The sequence below is a fragment of the Vombatus ursinus genome, unplaced genomic scaffold (assembly GCF_900497805.2).
Source record: "Vombatus ursinus unplaced genomic scaffold, bare-nosed wombat genome assembly UNPS02015175.1, whole genome shotgun sequence".
Taxonomy (NCBI): Eukaryota; Metazoa; Chordata; class Mammalia; order Diprotodontia; family Vombatidae; genus Vombatus; species Vombatus ursinus.
This window is the reverse complement of record NW_020954953.1, coordinates 21,146,323-21,162,915: the sequence shown is the minus strand read 5'-3', so window position 1 is coordinate 21,162,915 and position 16,593 is coordinate 21,146,323. Positions and strand designations below refer to the sequence as shown.

Genomic DNA, 16,593 nt, shown 5'->3' with positions numbered 1-16,593 from the left:
GCAAGTCACTTAACCAGAACTGCCTCACCAAAAACAAACAAACAAACAAAAAAAAAAAAAGTATCACTGAAACATTTACTTTTACCAAAAAGGGGGAGATTGAAGGCTGAAGGAGAGAAAGAATTTGCCTCATACTCCTGGCCAGTATCATCTGAACAGTTCAACTGTACTTTTGTCAGAAAGCTGGCTACAAGTGCTATATATAAGCAGTCCCTGCTTAGGACTATTTTTGCTTGTTTAACTCTGCCTAATAAATACCTATCACTTTTTACCACCTTTATCCACTCACTGGATAGATTTTGCTGATGACCCTGAACACATTTAGATTGAAAAACACTGAGCAAATGTCTGTGCTATGCCACTGTACCAACTCGTGAGACTTAATTCAATTCAGAACATGTCTTAGACTTCAGTCTAGAGAACAAAGACTACCTCCTATATAGTCCACATAGCATCTAACACAGGACTGTAGGCACTCAAATAATTAAAAAAAAATAATAACTTTTGAGAGCATGAGATAAGTGCGAGTATCTTGTATGTTAGTAGGATATTCACTTAGAAAAATCAGAGTTGGTAAATTATAGTATCAAATGTAGACACCTTAAGACAAAGTTAATATATGACTCACTGGGTCCTGTCTATGTAAAGAGAATATATTTAAACTAAATGGCTTAAGCAGATATAAATGTAATTTGGTTAACATCAACAGCTGTGATTTCTATAAATATGTTCTAATTGTAATTCAATAATCTCTAATCTTATTTCCATATTTGCTTCATATTTTTAAACTACAAACTACAAACTCATGTTTTTCTTTTTGCCCACTTTATACAAGCAAGAAGTTTTTAAATTGTTCATCTAGCAAAGATTCCCAAAGTGGGTGATACTGCCTCCTGGGGGGCACTGGAACAATGGGGGGGGGGGCATAGTAGCCTCAGATGCAATTGGAGGGTGCTGGAAGCATAAGTAAAGAAGAGAATTTTGAAAATCCATGTGTACATGTTTCATCTGTTGCATAACAGAGTTAAAGTTGTAGTGATTACATTATTTTCCAAATAAAAACACAAAATGCAAGTTATAACCCATCAGTGGTCAAGTCTGCCTACCGGTCTTAATGAGCAAGTGTTGGCAGACGAGCATGCCATATATTGTTGGGAAGTACAGTATGCATTGGCAGGAATATATGTGCGTAATGATTTGTTTACAATATAATACTATAGAGTTACATGACGCAATATTGTATCATCAAAATTTCAATGCAAGAAATAAATCACAAATTTATAGTAAATTATTAAATTAAAATATGTCATTTAAAAAATATTTTATGTTTTTTGAAATGACACAAATTTAAAAAAAAAACTGTTAAAGGGTTAAAGAAAGCAAATTGCCAGGGGGGAGCTGAATAATTTTTTTAAAAAGGGGGCGGTAGACCAAATATGTTTGGGAACCTCTGAGCTAATGCAAGGGTTGTCAACCCTTTCTATGTCTTGGAACTCTTTGGCAGTCTGGTGAAATCTATTGATTCCTTTTGAGAACAATGTTTTTAAAGGTACAAAATACACAGGATTGTGTATCAAATACACATCACAATACAGATCAAAAACATTAAAAAAAAAAAAGTTCACAGACACCAGGTTCAGAATCCCTGAGCTAAAGGGATCACACACTTGGTCACTTTTCTCACCTAATGATAGTAACCTGAGGGCTGGGCTGAAACTCAACTGAATCTGAAAAGTGTATTTAAGAATTTCCTCAAAGCAACAATTCAGCAAAGAAATCAGCAGGTATCAAATCAACAACAACCATTTATTAAATATTTACTGTATGTTGGCCACTGTGCTAGATGCTGAAGTCTCTGCCCTCAGAGTTCACAATCTACGAAGAGAGGTAATATGTGAGTAAGTACACACAAAATATATACAAGATAAAAGAGAAGTAACCTCAGAGGAAGGAACTAGCAATGAGAGAGAATAGGAAAAGTTTCTTCCACAAGGTATGATTTAAACTGGATCTTCAAGGACACCAGGAAGCAGAGGAATGGAGGAAGGAACAGAAAGTAGGCCTGTGTGACTGGATCACAGAGTACCCGGAGGAAAGTAAAATGCAAGACCAAAAGAGTAGGAAGGGGCCAGGTTGGAAAGGGTCTTATAAGCCAAATAGGATTTTTTTTTTCATTTGATCCTAGAGGTAAAAGGGAGCCAGAGGTATTGCAAGTGATATGGTCAGGCCTATACTTCAGGAAAATCACCTTGGCAGAAGAGTAGAGGACGACTGGACTGAGGCAGGGAGACAAACCATAAGACTACGGCAGTAGCCCAGGTAGGAGATGAAGAGGGGCTGTACCAGGCTGAGCATGGCTGTATGAGTAGAGAGAAGGGAACAAACATGAGAGCTATTGTGAAAAAGAATGGACAGCACTTGGCAACGGAACAGCTATGTGGGACGAGTGTGACTGAAGAACCAATGAGGCCAAAGTGGCCAGTCTATGTGGCCATGAAGATGGTGGTATCTCAAGGATGTCAGGAAGTGAGAGAACAGGAAGAGGGTTGAGTTTTGGAGGAAGGATAATGGGTTCTGTTTTGGACACATCGAGTTTGAGATATCTCTGAGACATCTGATACAATAGGCTGTTGGTCACATGAAACTAGAGGTGAGGGCTGGATAAACACATCTGAGAATCACAGGCATAGGGATGAAAACTGAATACCTGGAAGCTAATGGGATAAGCAAGTCCAGGACAACCCAGCGAGTACCAGTTAGTGGGCATGACCGGGAGGAAGATCCAGCAAAGGAGACTGAGAAGGAGCAGTCAGACAGGAGAAGAACCAGGAAAGAGTAGTGTCCTAGAGAGGAGACAGCATCCAGCAGTAGAGAATAACTGACAGTGTCACAGGCGACAAAGAAGTCAACAAGCATGAAGTTTAAGAAAAAACATTATAAGCAAATAAGAGATCACTGGTAATGGAAGAGAACAGCTTCTGTCCAGTGATAAGGCTGGAAGCTAGACTACATATGGTCACTTAAATTCAATCCTCCAAACAACTTTCTTTTTTTTTTGTTTTGTTTTCTCTTTTATTTTTTTAATTTAATTTTTTTATTAATTTTTTTTGATTTATCAATAATCACTTCCATATGCTTTTGAGTTTAAAATTTTTCTCGCCCCTTCCTCCCCACCACCCTCCCCAAGACGGTACACAATCTGATATAGGCTGTACATTTACGCTCATATTAAACATATTTTTACATTAGTGATGTTGTAAGTAGAAATTAAAACCAATAGGAGGAACCATCAGAAAGAGGAAACAAAACTCAACAGAAGAGAAAAAAAATAACAATTCGGCTTCCACAGCTCTTTCTTTGGGTGTGGATAGCATTTTCCATCACCAGGCCTCTGGAGATGTCTTAGATCCTTGTATTGCCAGGACAGGTTAAGTTTATCAATATTAGTCATCACACAATGTGGCTGTTATTCTGTACATTTTTCTCTTGGTTCTGCTCACTTCACTCAGCATCAGACCATGCAAATTTTTCCAGGTTTTTCTGAAGTCAGCCTGTTCATCATTCCTCATAGCACAACAGTATTCCATCACATTCATATACCACAACTTGCTCAGTCATTCCCCAATTGATGGACATCCTCTCAATTTCCAATTCTTTGCCACCACAAAAAGAGCTGCTATGAATATTTTTGTACATGTAGGTCCTTTTCCCATTTGTGAGATCTCTTTGGGATATAGCCCTAGAAGTGCTATTCCTTGGTCAAAGGGTATGCACATTTTTATAGTCCTTTGGGCATAGTTCCAAATTGCTCTCCAAAATGGTTGGATCATTTCAAAACTCCACCAACAATGCATTAGTGTTCCAATTTTCCCACATCTTCTCCAACATTTATCATTTTCCTGTTTTGTCATGTTGGCCATTCTGATAGGTGTGGTGTGGTACCTCAGAGTTGTTTTGATTTGCATTTCTCTAATCAATAATGATTTAGAGCATTTTTTTCATATGATGATAGATGGCTTTAATTTCTTCATCTGAGAACTGTCTGTTCATATCCTTTGACCACTTATCGATTGGGGAATGGCTTGTATTCTTATAAATTTGACTTAATTCTCTATATATTTTAGAAATGAGGCCCTTATCAGAGAGACTGGTTGTAAAAATTCTTTCCCAATTTTCTACCTTCCTTTTCATCTTGGTTGTATTGGCTTTGTTTGTGCAAAAACTTTTCAATTTAATGTAATCAAAATTATCTATTTTGCTTTTCATAATGTTCTCTATCTCCTGTTTGGTCATGAATTCTTCTGTTCTCCATAGATCTCACAGGTAAACTATTCCTTGCTCTCTCAGTTTGCTTATAGTAACAACCTTTATATCTAAATCATGAACCCATTTTGACTTTATTTTGGTATATGGAGTGAGATTTTGGTCTATGCCTAGTTTCTGCCATACTCTTTTCCAGTTTTCCCAGCAGTTTTTTTTCAAAGAGTGGGTTCTTATTCCAGAAGCTGGGGTCTTTGGGTTTATCAAATAATATATTACTATAGTCATTGACTACTGTGTCTTGCATACTTAACCTATTCCACTGATCCACCACTCTATTTCTTAGCCAGTACCAAGCAGTTTTGATGATTGCTGCTTTACAATACAATTTAACATCTGGAATGGCTAGGCCACCTTCCCCTGCATTTCTTTTCATTAGTTCCCTTGACATTCTGGACCTTTTGTTCTTCCAAACGAATCCAGTTATTATTTTTTCTAACTCTATAAAATAATTTTTTGGTAATTTCATTGGTATGGCACTGAATAAGTAAATTAGCTTAGGTAGAATTGTCATTTTTATTATATTAGCTTGGCCTACCCATGAGCAACTGATGTTTTTCCAATTATTTAGATCTGATTTTATTTGCGTGAAAAGTGTTTTGTAATTGTGTTCATAGAGTTCCTGGGTTTGTTTTGGGAGGTAGACTCCTAAATATTTTATAATGTCTACAGTAAGTTTAAATGGAATTTCTCTTTCTATCTCCTGCTGTTGGGTTTTGTTGGTAATATAAAGAAATGCCGATGATTTATGTGGGTTTATTTTATAGCCTGCAACTTTGCTGAAGTTGTTTATTATTTCAAGTAGTTTTTTACTTGATTCTCTGGGATTCTCTAAGTATAACATCACGTCATCTTGATAGCTTTGTTTCTTCTTTGCCTATTCTAATGCCTTCAATGTCTTTTTCTTCTCTTATTGCTAAAGCTAATGTTTCCAGTACGATGTTGAATAACAATGGTGATAACGGACATCCTGGTTTCACCCCCGAAATGCTTCTCACTTGTCCCCATTACATATTATACTTGCTGAAGGTTTTAGATAGACGCTATTTATTATTTTAAGGAAAACTCCATTTATACCTATGATCTCTAGTGTTTTTAATAGGAATGAGTATTGTATTTTGTCAAAAGCTTTTTCTGCATCTATTGAGATGATCATGTGGTTTCTGTTAGTTTTGGTGTTGATATGATGGATTATGCTGATAGTTTTCCTTATACTGAACCAGCCCTGCATTCCTGGTATAAATCCTACCTGGTCATAGTGTATTATTCGTATGATAAGTTGCTGTAATCTATTTGCTAATATTTTGTTTAAAATTTTTGCATCTATACTCATTAGAGAAATTGGTCTATAATTTTCTTTCTCTGTTTTGACTCTTCCTGGTTTAGGTATCAGCACCATATTTGTATCATAAAAAGAATTTGGTAAGATTCCTTCTTTACCTATTTTACCAAATAGTTTATATAGTATTGGAATTAATTGTTCTTTAAATGTTTGATAGAATTCACATGTAAATCCATCTGGCCCTGGAGATTTTTTCCTAGGGAGTTCATCAATGACTCGTTCAATTTCTTTTTCTGACATGGGGTTATTTAAGTATTTTATTTCCTCTTCTGTTAATCTGGGCAATTTATATTTTTGTAAATATATATCCATTTCACTAAGATTGTCAAATTTGTTGGCCTATAGTTGGGCATAATAACAATACAGTTCTCAAGAGTTGCAAGTGTCATCTTCCCTTGTAGGGATATAAACATTTTGCCCGTATTAACAACATATTGTATCTTTCTGTCCCATTTACCTTTTTATGTCTCTCTTGAATCTTGTACTTGAAGATCAAATTTTTTGTTGAGCTCTGGTCTTTTTAACAAGAATGTTTGGAAGTCCCCTATTTTGTTGAATATCCATCTCCTTCCCTGAAAAATCATGCTCATTTTCGCTGGGTAGTTAATCCTTGGCTGCATTCCAAGCTCCTTTGCCTTATGGAATATTATGTTCCATGCCCTACGGTCTTTTAATGTAGAGGCTGCAAGGTCCTGTGTAATCCTGCCTGTGGTTCCATGATATTTAAATTGTTTCTTTCTGGTTGCTTGCAGTAATTTCTCTTTAATCTGGTAATTTTGGAATTTAGCTATTACATTCCTTGGCATTTTCAATCTGGGATCTCTTTCAGGCGGGGAGCGACGGATTCTTTCCATAGTTATTTTACCTTCAGGTTCTAAGACTTCAGGGCAATTTTCCTTTATGATTTCCTGAAGGATATTGTCCAGGCTCTTTTTTTCATCATGACTTTCAGGTAGGCCTATAATTTTTAAATTGTCTCTCCTGGATCGATTTTCCAGGTCAGTTGTTTTACCCATGAGGTATTTAACGTTTTCATCTATTTTTTCATTTTTTTGTTTCTGTTTGACTGATTCTTGCTCTCTCACAGAGTCATTAGTTTCCATTCGTTCAATTCTAATTTTTAACATATTGTTTTTTTCTGTTAGATTTTGTACTTTCTTCTCCAATTGGTCAATTGTATTCTTAAAGGATTTATATTCTTCATTATACTTTTTTTCCAATTGGCCAATTGTGTGTTTTAGGGACTTATTTTCTTCAGTGTACTTTTTTTCCAATTGGCCAATTGTACTTTTAAAGGACTCCTCTACCTCTCTCATTCGACTTTTAAAATCCTTCTTGAGTTCTTCTAAGAAGGCTTTTTGGGCTTCAGACCAGTTCATATTCCCTTTTGATGTTGCAGATGTGAGTTTGATGACAGTGTTGTCCTCTTCAGAATTTCTGTCTTCATCTTCACTCTTCTCATAATAAGAATCCATCATACGTTTCTTTTTACTCATGGTGTTTCTTTATTCCCTGGCCTTTACAGAGATTAAGCTCTCCTGCTGGGGAGCAGAGGGCACTGACCCAAGCTTCTTGTGTTGGGAGCCTAGGTCTTGGTCACCGGCTTTGGGAGTTGGGGCCTCTTATGTTGGCAATTGGAGGCTGCAGGGTTCCGGCAGCTTATCTGGTGTTGGGCTGGAATCAGCAAGGCTGGGACTATCAGGTAAATCTTGGTTGCCTGCTTTTCCTTTCCTTTAGCTTTGTTTAGCTCCTTTTAGATAAGTGCTGCCAGGTGTTTATCTGCCTGGGGCCCCTTGCAGCGCTGCCTCCCTTATTTCTGTTGAGGTCCTGGGAGACTTCTTTGCCATAGAATGCCGAGGCACCTGGTGGTTTTCTGAGCTGGTTTCCACCAGTTACCCCACCCTCACCAAGGCACTCGGAGGTACCGCTGTTGGTGTTTGCCTGCTCAACCACCTGGGCTTCAGGATCTCCTCCTAGTGGCAGTTGGAGGCTGTAGGGTTCTGACAGCTTACCTGGTGTTGGGCTGGAATCAACAAGGCTGGAACTTTTTGGCACCTCTAGGTTGCTTTCTTCAGCTCCTTTCAGACAATGCTGCCAGGTGCTTATCTGCGCCTGGGGCCCTTTGTAGTGCTGCTTCCCTTATTTTTGCTGAGGCACTGGGAGACCTGTTTGCTGTAGAATGCTGAGGCACCAGAATCTCCTCCTGGTGTGCTAAAGTGGGTCTTTCCCCTAGCTGGCTGGGCGACTCCTGTTTTGTACTGCTCCCCTTCCCCCAGGGTAAGAGGGGCCTTTCCCGTTAATCCCTCTAGCTACCTGGGCTACTGCACTGCTGCACCCCGTCTTTCTTCTGGTTCAGCTGTTCCAGGGTTTTTTCTGGGGTGATATTTTCTGGGTTTTCAGAGGTTGACAGGGGAGGGTGAGAGCGACTACCTTTTTACTCCGCCATCTTAGCTCCAGGAAGCGGAAGTCTTCATAAACCCCAAACAACTTTCTAAGACCTTAAGCTAGAGAAGTTGATCTACTTTGGTGAAGGAAGTCCTCCACATTTGGAGGAACCGTCCCTCATTGATTAAATTACAGGTCTGACCAAAAAGACAAAAAAATTACAAGGAAGTCGGGGGATGAGAGGAGGGAAAAAGTAAGGTTCCTAGACGACTTAGAATACAAAAAAGGATGCTCCTCCCTTCCCCCACCCCCACACAACCTACGTGTATAAGTCACAGGTGGAGTGAGGGGAATTATTTTTATGAATTTGATTTGATCAAGAAGGTTAGTTGAGGGGCAGCTAGGTGGCACAGTGGATAAAGCACCAGCCCTGGAGTCAGGAGGACCTGAGTTCAAATTTGGCCCCAGGAACATAATACTCACTAGCTGTGTGACTTTGCAAAAGTCACGTAACCCCAATTGCCTAACCAACTCCCCACCCCCCAAAAAAGGTTAGTTGAAATAACAAATTAATAGTAACTTTAGCAAATGATCATTATTAGTGATATGATCAAAGACCAAAATTTGAGGTATGGTCTCACAAGAGTTAATTTGAAATGATTCAAAAAACAGAATACATCATATAATCTAAAATTCTAAAAAGAAGTTGGCCCAAGCTGAATAGGATACTTTCCATAATGAATATCTGTATATGCAGAACACAAGAGTGTCAGACCATCTAGTCCAACCTATACCTGAACAGACTCCTCTCTACAACATCGTCAGTAAGTAGTGATCCAATCAATCAACAAGCATTTATTAAGCACTAATTATGTACTATGCACTGCTAAGTGCTAGGGATACAAAGAAAGCAAAAAATACACTCTGCCCTCAAGGAGTTTACATTCCAATGGCAAACACAATATATAAATAACAAGGTAACATCAAGTCTTTGTTTGAATACCTCTAATAAGGAAGAAACTTCTACCCCCCCATCCCATTTCACTTCTAGATAATGTTAATTATTAGGAAGTTTTCCCTAAAAGCCTAAATCTCTTTGAAACTTCCACCCCTGGTTCACATTTCTACTCCTTGGGGCCAAGCAGAACAAGTACATCCTCTCTCCCACAAAACTGCCTCTCAAATACTTTAAATACAGTTATCATGCCCCATCTATCCCAGAAGTCTTCTCCATGCTAAATATCATCAGTTCTTCTTAAGGCAAAGAAATATTTATTAATGACAATTACAATGAGAAAGAAAAGTGGAAGCAGTCTAAAGAGACCAATGTGGATGAATGCAAAAGGATACAGACTTGTCAACCACCTTAGATTTTTAAAAGGCACACAGAGATCTCCCCAAGTCTGTTGAGTATGTTGGAATTCTTTAAGCTCTTCATTAGACTTCCAGAATAAGAAGGAAAGAGACCTCTTCTTTCCTTCTCTCTCTCCCTCCATTCTAGTAATAGTGTTTGCATCTATATTGCAGCAAGCAAATATGCTAGTCTACATGGGTCTGAGACTTGGCTTCAATTCCCTGGCTGCTTCTATTCGCTTTATGTTTCTTCACCTGAACACAGGTAACAGAATATTGATCTTGAAATGAGTGTTTCTAGCTTTGGTGGCAAACTTGAAAGTTCAAGAGGTCAGCTGCTCCTGGCTCTGGGTACTGGTTTGCCAGAAGGAGGGGTTCTCCTCAACAACTTCTCAAATAAGAAGCTTATCACCACAAGAAGATACTAAAGCTATAAGAAAATCTAAGCAAAGGCAATAGCTTGATCATGCTTCTGATGTACTCAGACAGCTTAGGTGAGATGTGAAAGTGAAAATATCTGTTCAACAGTCCTACAAAGTATTCCGTATTCTGTGTCTTAAAACACAAATCAACCTTTGAGGACAATATAATAGGAGTGAGACTTCACAGTTTCATGTTTTAAATATGCCAATGCATGCTTAACATGCTTTTGTGTTTTAAGTATCTGTTTTGAGGTGAAGAAAATGGCAATTCTATAGTCAAAGGGGACTTTAATTCTCTCCTTTAATATTGCTCTGAGGACTCATCTACAGCATCTCTCCTAGGATGAAGCATTATAAATTTCATCCCAGAGTTGATTCCCTCCTTTGGTTCATTTGTGTCTTTTGATTCTCCACTACTTACCATTGATACAGATCTACTTTGTACCTCGCATATTAGTCTACGTCATCCAGGTAATATCTTTTACTCAGGACAAGGAGTATAATTTATAAATCTTGAGTACTTCTGAAGAGTAAGAAGTAAGGTAGGGCTTCTACTAGTCTTACCCTGGGGAAGGCTGAAAAAATGGGCATCAGTTTCTTCCTGCTTTCCCCAATCTATTCCCAATCAGTCCTTCTTGGGACAGTGGCTAGCAGAGTACCTTGCTCAATAAGTAGGTACTTAATAAATGTTTGGAAATAAAATAATGAGGGGGAAGGAAAGGATTAAGCACAAATCAAAGAAATATAGAAATGTATTGCTTCAAAAGTACACTATTCTTAAATGATTTAAAGGGGCAGAGAGGAGGTCTAGACCTGTGCTTTCATCAGAATAGAGAACTCCAAGTGTCCAAACTCCTTTCCCCAACGTGGATAGGGAACTTTGCATAGTCTTAGAGAATTGTTTTGAGGACTGAAATAACTGAGAGGATAACCCTGACTTGACATGGTGATGACATGGTGATCCTGAGGCAGCTAGATGGCTGAGTGGATAACACACTGGGCTTGGAGTCAAGAAGACCTGAGTTCAAATTAGATGTCAGACACTCACCAGCTGTTTGACCCTGGGCAAGTCACTTAATGTATGTTTGCCTTAATCCACTGGAAAAGGAAATGGTAAACTACTCCAGCATCTTTGCCAAGAAAATCTCATAAAGGATCATCAAAAGTCAAACACGACTGAACGACAATGCACAAATAATATAAATACAAATATAAATATAAAAATGAATATAAATATAAATATGTGTGTGTATTTACATACACACTGCACTTCCCTTTATTTCTCTTCCAGAATCAATATCCCCCACAGGACTAAATAGGAGGTGACACTCAATTTTGTGGTCAGTTTCCACCTAGAAATCATCTTATCAATCTGAGTCCATCCCCTGCTGAGCAAAAACATCCTAATGTTTCAAAATTATATCAACTGCTAGAAGTCAACAGTGAGCCACAGCCTATATTCCATATTTTTATGTAATGTAAAATAATAGTGCCTGCAGCAACACTACTTCCAGCTGTGTTTAGATCAGACCACAGAATTTAAGTAGGCAAAGGCAATTTCTTACACATTCTTAAAGTCTGCTTAAGAGAGAACCAAATATATACATCACATGAAGATAAAAAAGGAAAAAAGCCCCAGGGACCACTTTTAACTGTTTTAATTGGAACTATTTAAAAAGCTGTTAAATAGAAATAGGTCCCTTAGGCATTTTGCCTATCAACTGATGGACATATTTCAACACACTGTATCCTTTTAATGTATTCATTAATACAGAATGTTTTGCATCAATGTAATACTTAACATTCCCCAAAGCTCTGTTCTAGGCCCTCTCCCTTCTCTCTAAACTCTCTCCCTTGGCAGTCTCATCAGCTCACCTGGGTTCAGTCTCTACACAGATGATTCCCAAAGACAGACATCCAGCCCTACCCTAATCTCTCTTTTCCAATTCTTCATCACTAGCCAACTCCTGAAAATCTCTACTTGGAAGTCTCACAAGTATCTCAACTCAGTAATTCTAAAATAGATTCCATCATCGTTATTAAACCTACACCTCCTCCAAGGTAGCAAAATGCACAGAGCGCTGGACTTGGAATCAAGAAGACCAGAGTTCAAATAGTGTCTCATATACTTACTAACTTTGTGACCCTGGGCCAGTCATTTAACTTTTCTATCTACCTCAGTTTCATCATTTGGAAAATGGGGATAAAGTTATAGAACTGCCAGACAGGGTTAATTGAGGGACCAAATTTTTTTAAATTGTATACGCACTTATGTGTATAAAGCACTTTACAGATTTTAATGCACCAAAAAAACCCACAATCTATATCACCCCCATCCCCAGCCCCACCCCCCATCATCATTAGTTTCTCTTGAGGACACCAACAGCCTCCCAAGTTTGCAGCCTTGGAGTCATCCTGAATTTTCCATGAGTCTCCTGCATCACATCCAACTGAATTACCTGCTAAAAGCTTTTCATTCCATACACAGCACTTTTGGCTTTTGTTCCCTTTTCTTATGCCACTCACAGTTCTCAATCTAGTTCACGTGTTCAAACACCTCACCTGAATGACTATTTAAAAAAAAACACTCCCAACTAGTCTTGCTTGTTCCAGTTCCCCACCCCTCTCCAAACTCTTTTGTCAGAAGAATCCTAAGACAATCTTCTAAAGGCAAAATCTGACCTGTCACTACCCTTTTAAAAGCAGCCAGTCGTTCCACATTGACTCCAGGATAAAACACTAACTCTTTAGGCTCACATTTAAGGCTATCCATAGTATGGCACCAGCACACATTTCTAGACTTATTTCAATATACTCCCTACCATGTGCTCCACACTACAGCCAAAATGGATTAATAAATGACTCCTAGAACTTAGCATCCCATCACCATGAATGAAGGAATTGATAATCCATTTATTAAGCACTTACTTAGCATATGCAAAGCATTGTGATAAGTGCTGGGGACACAAATCCAAAAGAAAGACAGTCCATGCTTTCAAGGAAGTCACATTCTAAGGGAGAGAAAATACATATGGAAGGTTTCAGCTGCAAGTCAGATGGAAAAGTTCCCATTCCTTAAGATGCAGAGGCAAAGCAGACAGTAATGTCTCTAATGTCATTTTCACTGATTAAAATTTTGTCAGTTTCTAATGTTGAGCCATTGGACAGTGACAAGGACTTTGGTGAGGAGAAATTTCTTTTCTGGGTCTTTAAAAGATGTGTTAGTAGCACCTGAAGGAGCAAATACCAGGCTACATCTCCACATCTTCCTGAGATGACTGCTATGGACATTGGGCCAGAAGCACTGTTATCCCCAAGGCTGGATTTCTACCGCAACCTCAGGAAGCTCTTCACAGGGAAATCTTATTGTCTTGCAAGATCCAATTTGCCTTGTTACCCATAACTCATGAGCATCCTCTGATCAGAGGGTGGAGCCATGAACCCCACTCACCCTCCATTTAAAGGGGAGGCACAGGTCCAACATTTATCTCCTCATTTCCTCACTTGGCTGTACTCATTTTAGACTTCTTTGCACAGAGATGATAATTGAATCCACGGGAGCTGATGAGATCAACAAGTGAAATATTCAATTTTAAAATGATCCTTAGAGAAATAAAGAACAATTTAAATAGTTAAAAGAATATTCAGTGCTCATGTCTCAATGCTGACAATATCATAAAAATGACAACACAACCAAAGTTAACTTACAGTTTTGATGCTATGCAGACCAAACTATCAAAGGGGTACTTTGTAGAATTTAACAAAACAATAAAACTCATTCGGACAAACAAAAGATCTAGAATGTCAAGGGAAACGATGAAAAAAGATAGGGATGAAGGAAGAATAGTACTTCCACACCTTAAACTATTTTATGAAGCAGTAGGTATCAATACCATTTGGTATTGGTTTAAAAATAGAGAAGTAGATCAGTTGAACAGTCTAGAAAATAAGAAATTGTGCAACTCAACAAGGCAGTGTTCAATAAGCTCCCAAACATAAATTACTTAGGAAAGCTAACACACCACACATTTCTTTCTGCACTCTACCTCTTTTCTCCCCTTTTACTCTCCCTTCCAGTCTGTATCATGGTTCTATAAAGTACATTTATTTCTAGACCCCACCTATAGAGCGGGCTGTAAGGTTTAGTCCCTTGTCTAGCCATTCACCTCAAATCTTTAGTACAACAATAAACTTCTGTTCAGTCTCCCTGGCTCCAGTCTCTCCCAGTCTGATCCATCTTCCACTCAGCTGTCATGTTTGCTCACATCATCCCCTACTTAATAAACTCCACTGGTTCCCTATTAGCCCCGGGATCAAGTATAAAATCTTCTGTTTGGCTTTAGCAGCTCTTAATAACACGGCTCCTCCCTACCTCTGCAGTCTTCTCACACCATGTCGCCTGCTGGGATTCAGAGACACTGGCCCCGCTGCTCACTCCAGGTCCGGAGTCTGCGCATCTTCACACAACTTCACTCTTTGCTGCAATTTACTTGCTCCTCATTTTCAACCAGGTCCCTTCAAGTTCCAGCTAAAATTTCATTTTATGCAAAAAGTTTGCCACATTCCTTCTTACTTCTAATGCGAGTGCTTTCCCTTTAAGATTATCTCCAATTCATGTTCTTTTTATCTTTTCTGTACATAATTCTTTGTATGTTACCTTGAGATCAGGCTCTGTTTTTTGCCTTTCTTTGTATCCCTAGTACTTGATACAGTGCCTGGAACATAACAAATACTTGTGACTTAATTTTTAGGCTTGCTCCTATACTGCGATTTCATGGATATTTTAAATTCAACATTCATCTTTATTGTCCTGTGTACTTTTACAAGGAAATATATTGATGCTTTTTTTTTTTTTTTGATTCAAAGGTTTTCAACTTATATTCTCCCACCTGAGATATTTGGGAGTTCTAGTCTTTTTTTTCCCCCTTATAATCCTGTTACTCACATTTTGATTCCTTCTTCTCTGATGGTAGATTTACCACTGGGCCAGGAGTGGACCTCAAAACTGTCTCAGGCCTCTTCCCAAACCAGGGAATTTACTTTTCACTGACATACTTGAAGTAGCTTCTGCAGGGATAGGCCTGGTCCTAACTGGATTCTGCTCTCCTTTTCTTTAGATACTTTCAGCAATATGTGATGACCTCCTTGCCCAGTTTCTTCAGTTCTTTGGCTGTTTGTATTTAGTGAGTCTATGTCTCTGCTTTTTTTCAAGCTTGGGGGAGGGCTAGGTAAGTTTATGGGAAGACTTCAGGTTTGAGGTTTTCTAACCTAAGGGCTACTCCAAGCAAAGGGAAGGGTGGTCCCCCTTCCTAAATCTCCCACTAGGTCAAATGGTTAATCAGAAAATGATAAGATTTTATTAGTGGACATGACACCAAAGAGGCATTGCTATGTTTTGCCATGGCACCTTTAGAAGCATGGGACCTTTCCATTTGACTTGTAGTTTAAATCTTCCATATGAGTTATCTCCCTTGTTAGAATGTTAACTCCCTTGAGAGCATGGACTCTCTATCTTAATTTTTCATTTGAATTCCAAGTGTTTATCACAGCGCTTTGCACATAGTAAATGCTAAATATGTGCTTTTCATCATTGGACTGAACCTGTCATCACCAAAGTAACCAATCTAATGGTTGTTCACGTGTTCCTCTTTCTTGAACTCCTCAAAGCCTTTGACTTGAATATTCTTTATATTTTTATGACACTGCTCTCCACCGACTCTCCTCCTGCCTGTCTGACTACCGCTCCTCAGTCCTTGCTGCTGAATCTTTGCCCAGCTCACGCCTGCTAACCAGGACTGTCACTCAAGGCTCTGTCCCCCCTCCATCCTAGTTTGCTCGGTGATCTCTTCTTCTCCCACGGATTCAATATCCCCTCTCTGTAAATGATCCTCAGATCTATTTACACAGTTCTAACCACCATCACGACCTCCAATTTCACATCTCCAAATGCCTACTGGATATCTCAAACTAGATGTCCCATAGATATGTAACTCCCTTACTCAATAAACTCTATTGGTTCCTTACTGACTCCAGGATCAAATTTAAAAAAAAAAATCCTCTCTGGCTTTTAAAGTCCTTCATAACCTGGCCCCTTCCTACCTTTCCAGTCATTTTACACTTTGCTCCCCTCCACATAACTTTGCCATGCAGTGGCCACCTTGCTATCCCTCACAAAAGATACTTCATCTCTGGACTCTGCATTTTCATTGGCTGTCCCCTATGTCTTGAGTGTTCTCTTTCCTTATGTCCTAGCTTCCTTTAAATCTCAGTTAAAGTGCCATTTTTCCCAGTCTTCATTAATTGGCAGTGCCTTCATTTTGAGATTGTCTCCAGTTTATTATATAAGTATATACATATATGTGTGTATGTATATATATATATATGTACATACACACATACAGTTTGCACACAGTTTATTGCACGTTGTCTCCTCCATTACAATTTCATTGAAGGCAGTGACTATTTTTGCCTTTCTTTGTGTCCCACAGTACCTGGCACATAAATACTTAAGACTCTACTTGACTTCATAACTAAGACAATGAAAAAGTGTCCGTGAGCTTTTTCTGATAAAAAAAAATCTACACCACATAGCTTTAACTTAAATTTGGTTTAAAATTTTGTGGTACACCTATTCTACAAATGTTCTGTTCATATATTTCAGTTAAAATAATCCTCTATGATACACCTAAATCACTGTATAACAGGTAAACACACCAAGGTATTGGACACTAATTGCACCACGTAATACAGCAATAAGTATACAGCTTCAAC

At 38.6% G+C, this 16,593-nt stretch overlaps 1 protein-coding gene across 4 annotated transcripts in view; it reads right to left on the bottom strand.

The window, feature by feature from the left end:
• Window positions 1-16,593, bottom strand: part of LOC114031491 (tubby-related protein 4) — a 266,210-nt gene that overhangs the window by 93,285 nt on the left and 156,332 nt on the right. The window contains exon 1 of one of the 4 annotated variants that reach the window (XM_027846588.1): window positions 13,274-13,347. The exons of the other annotated variants lie outside the window; for them this stretch is intronic. Within the exon in view, the coding sequence (XP_027702389.1) occupies window positions 13,274-13,306 (33 nt within the window). The 5' untranslated portion in view covers window positions 13,307-13,347. Of the gene's footprint in view, window positions 1-13,273; window positions 13,348-16,593 lie in introns of those variants that run through there. 4 annotated transcript variants of the gene reach the window in all.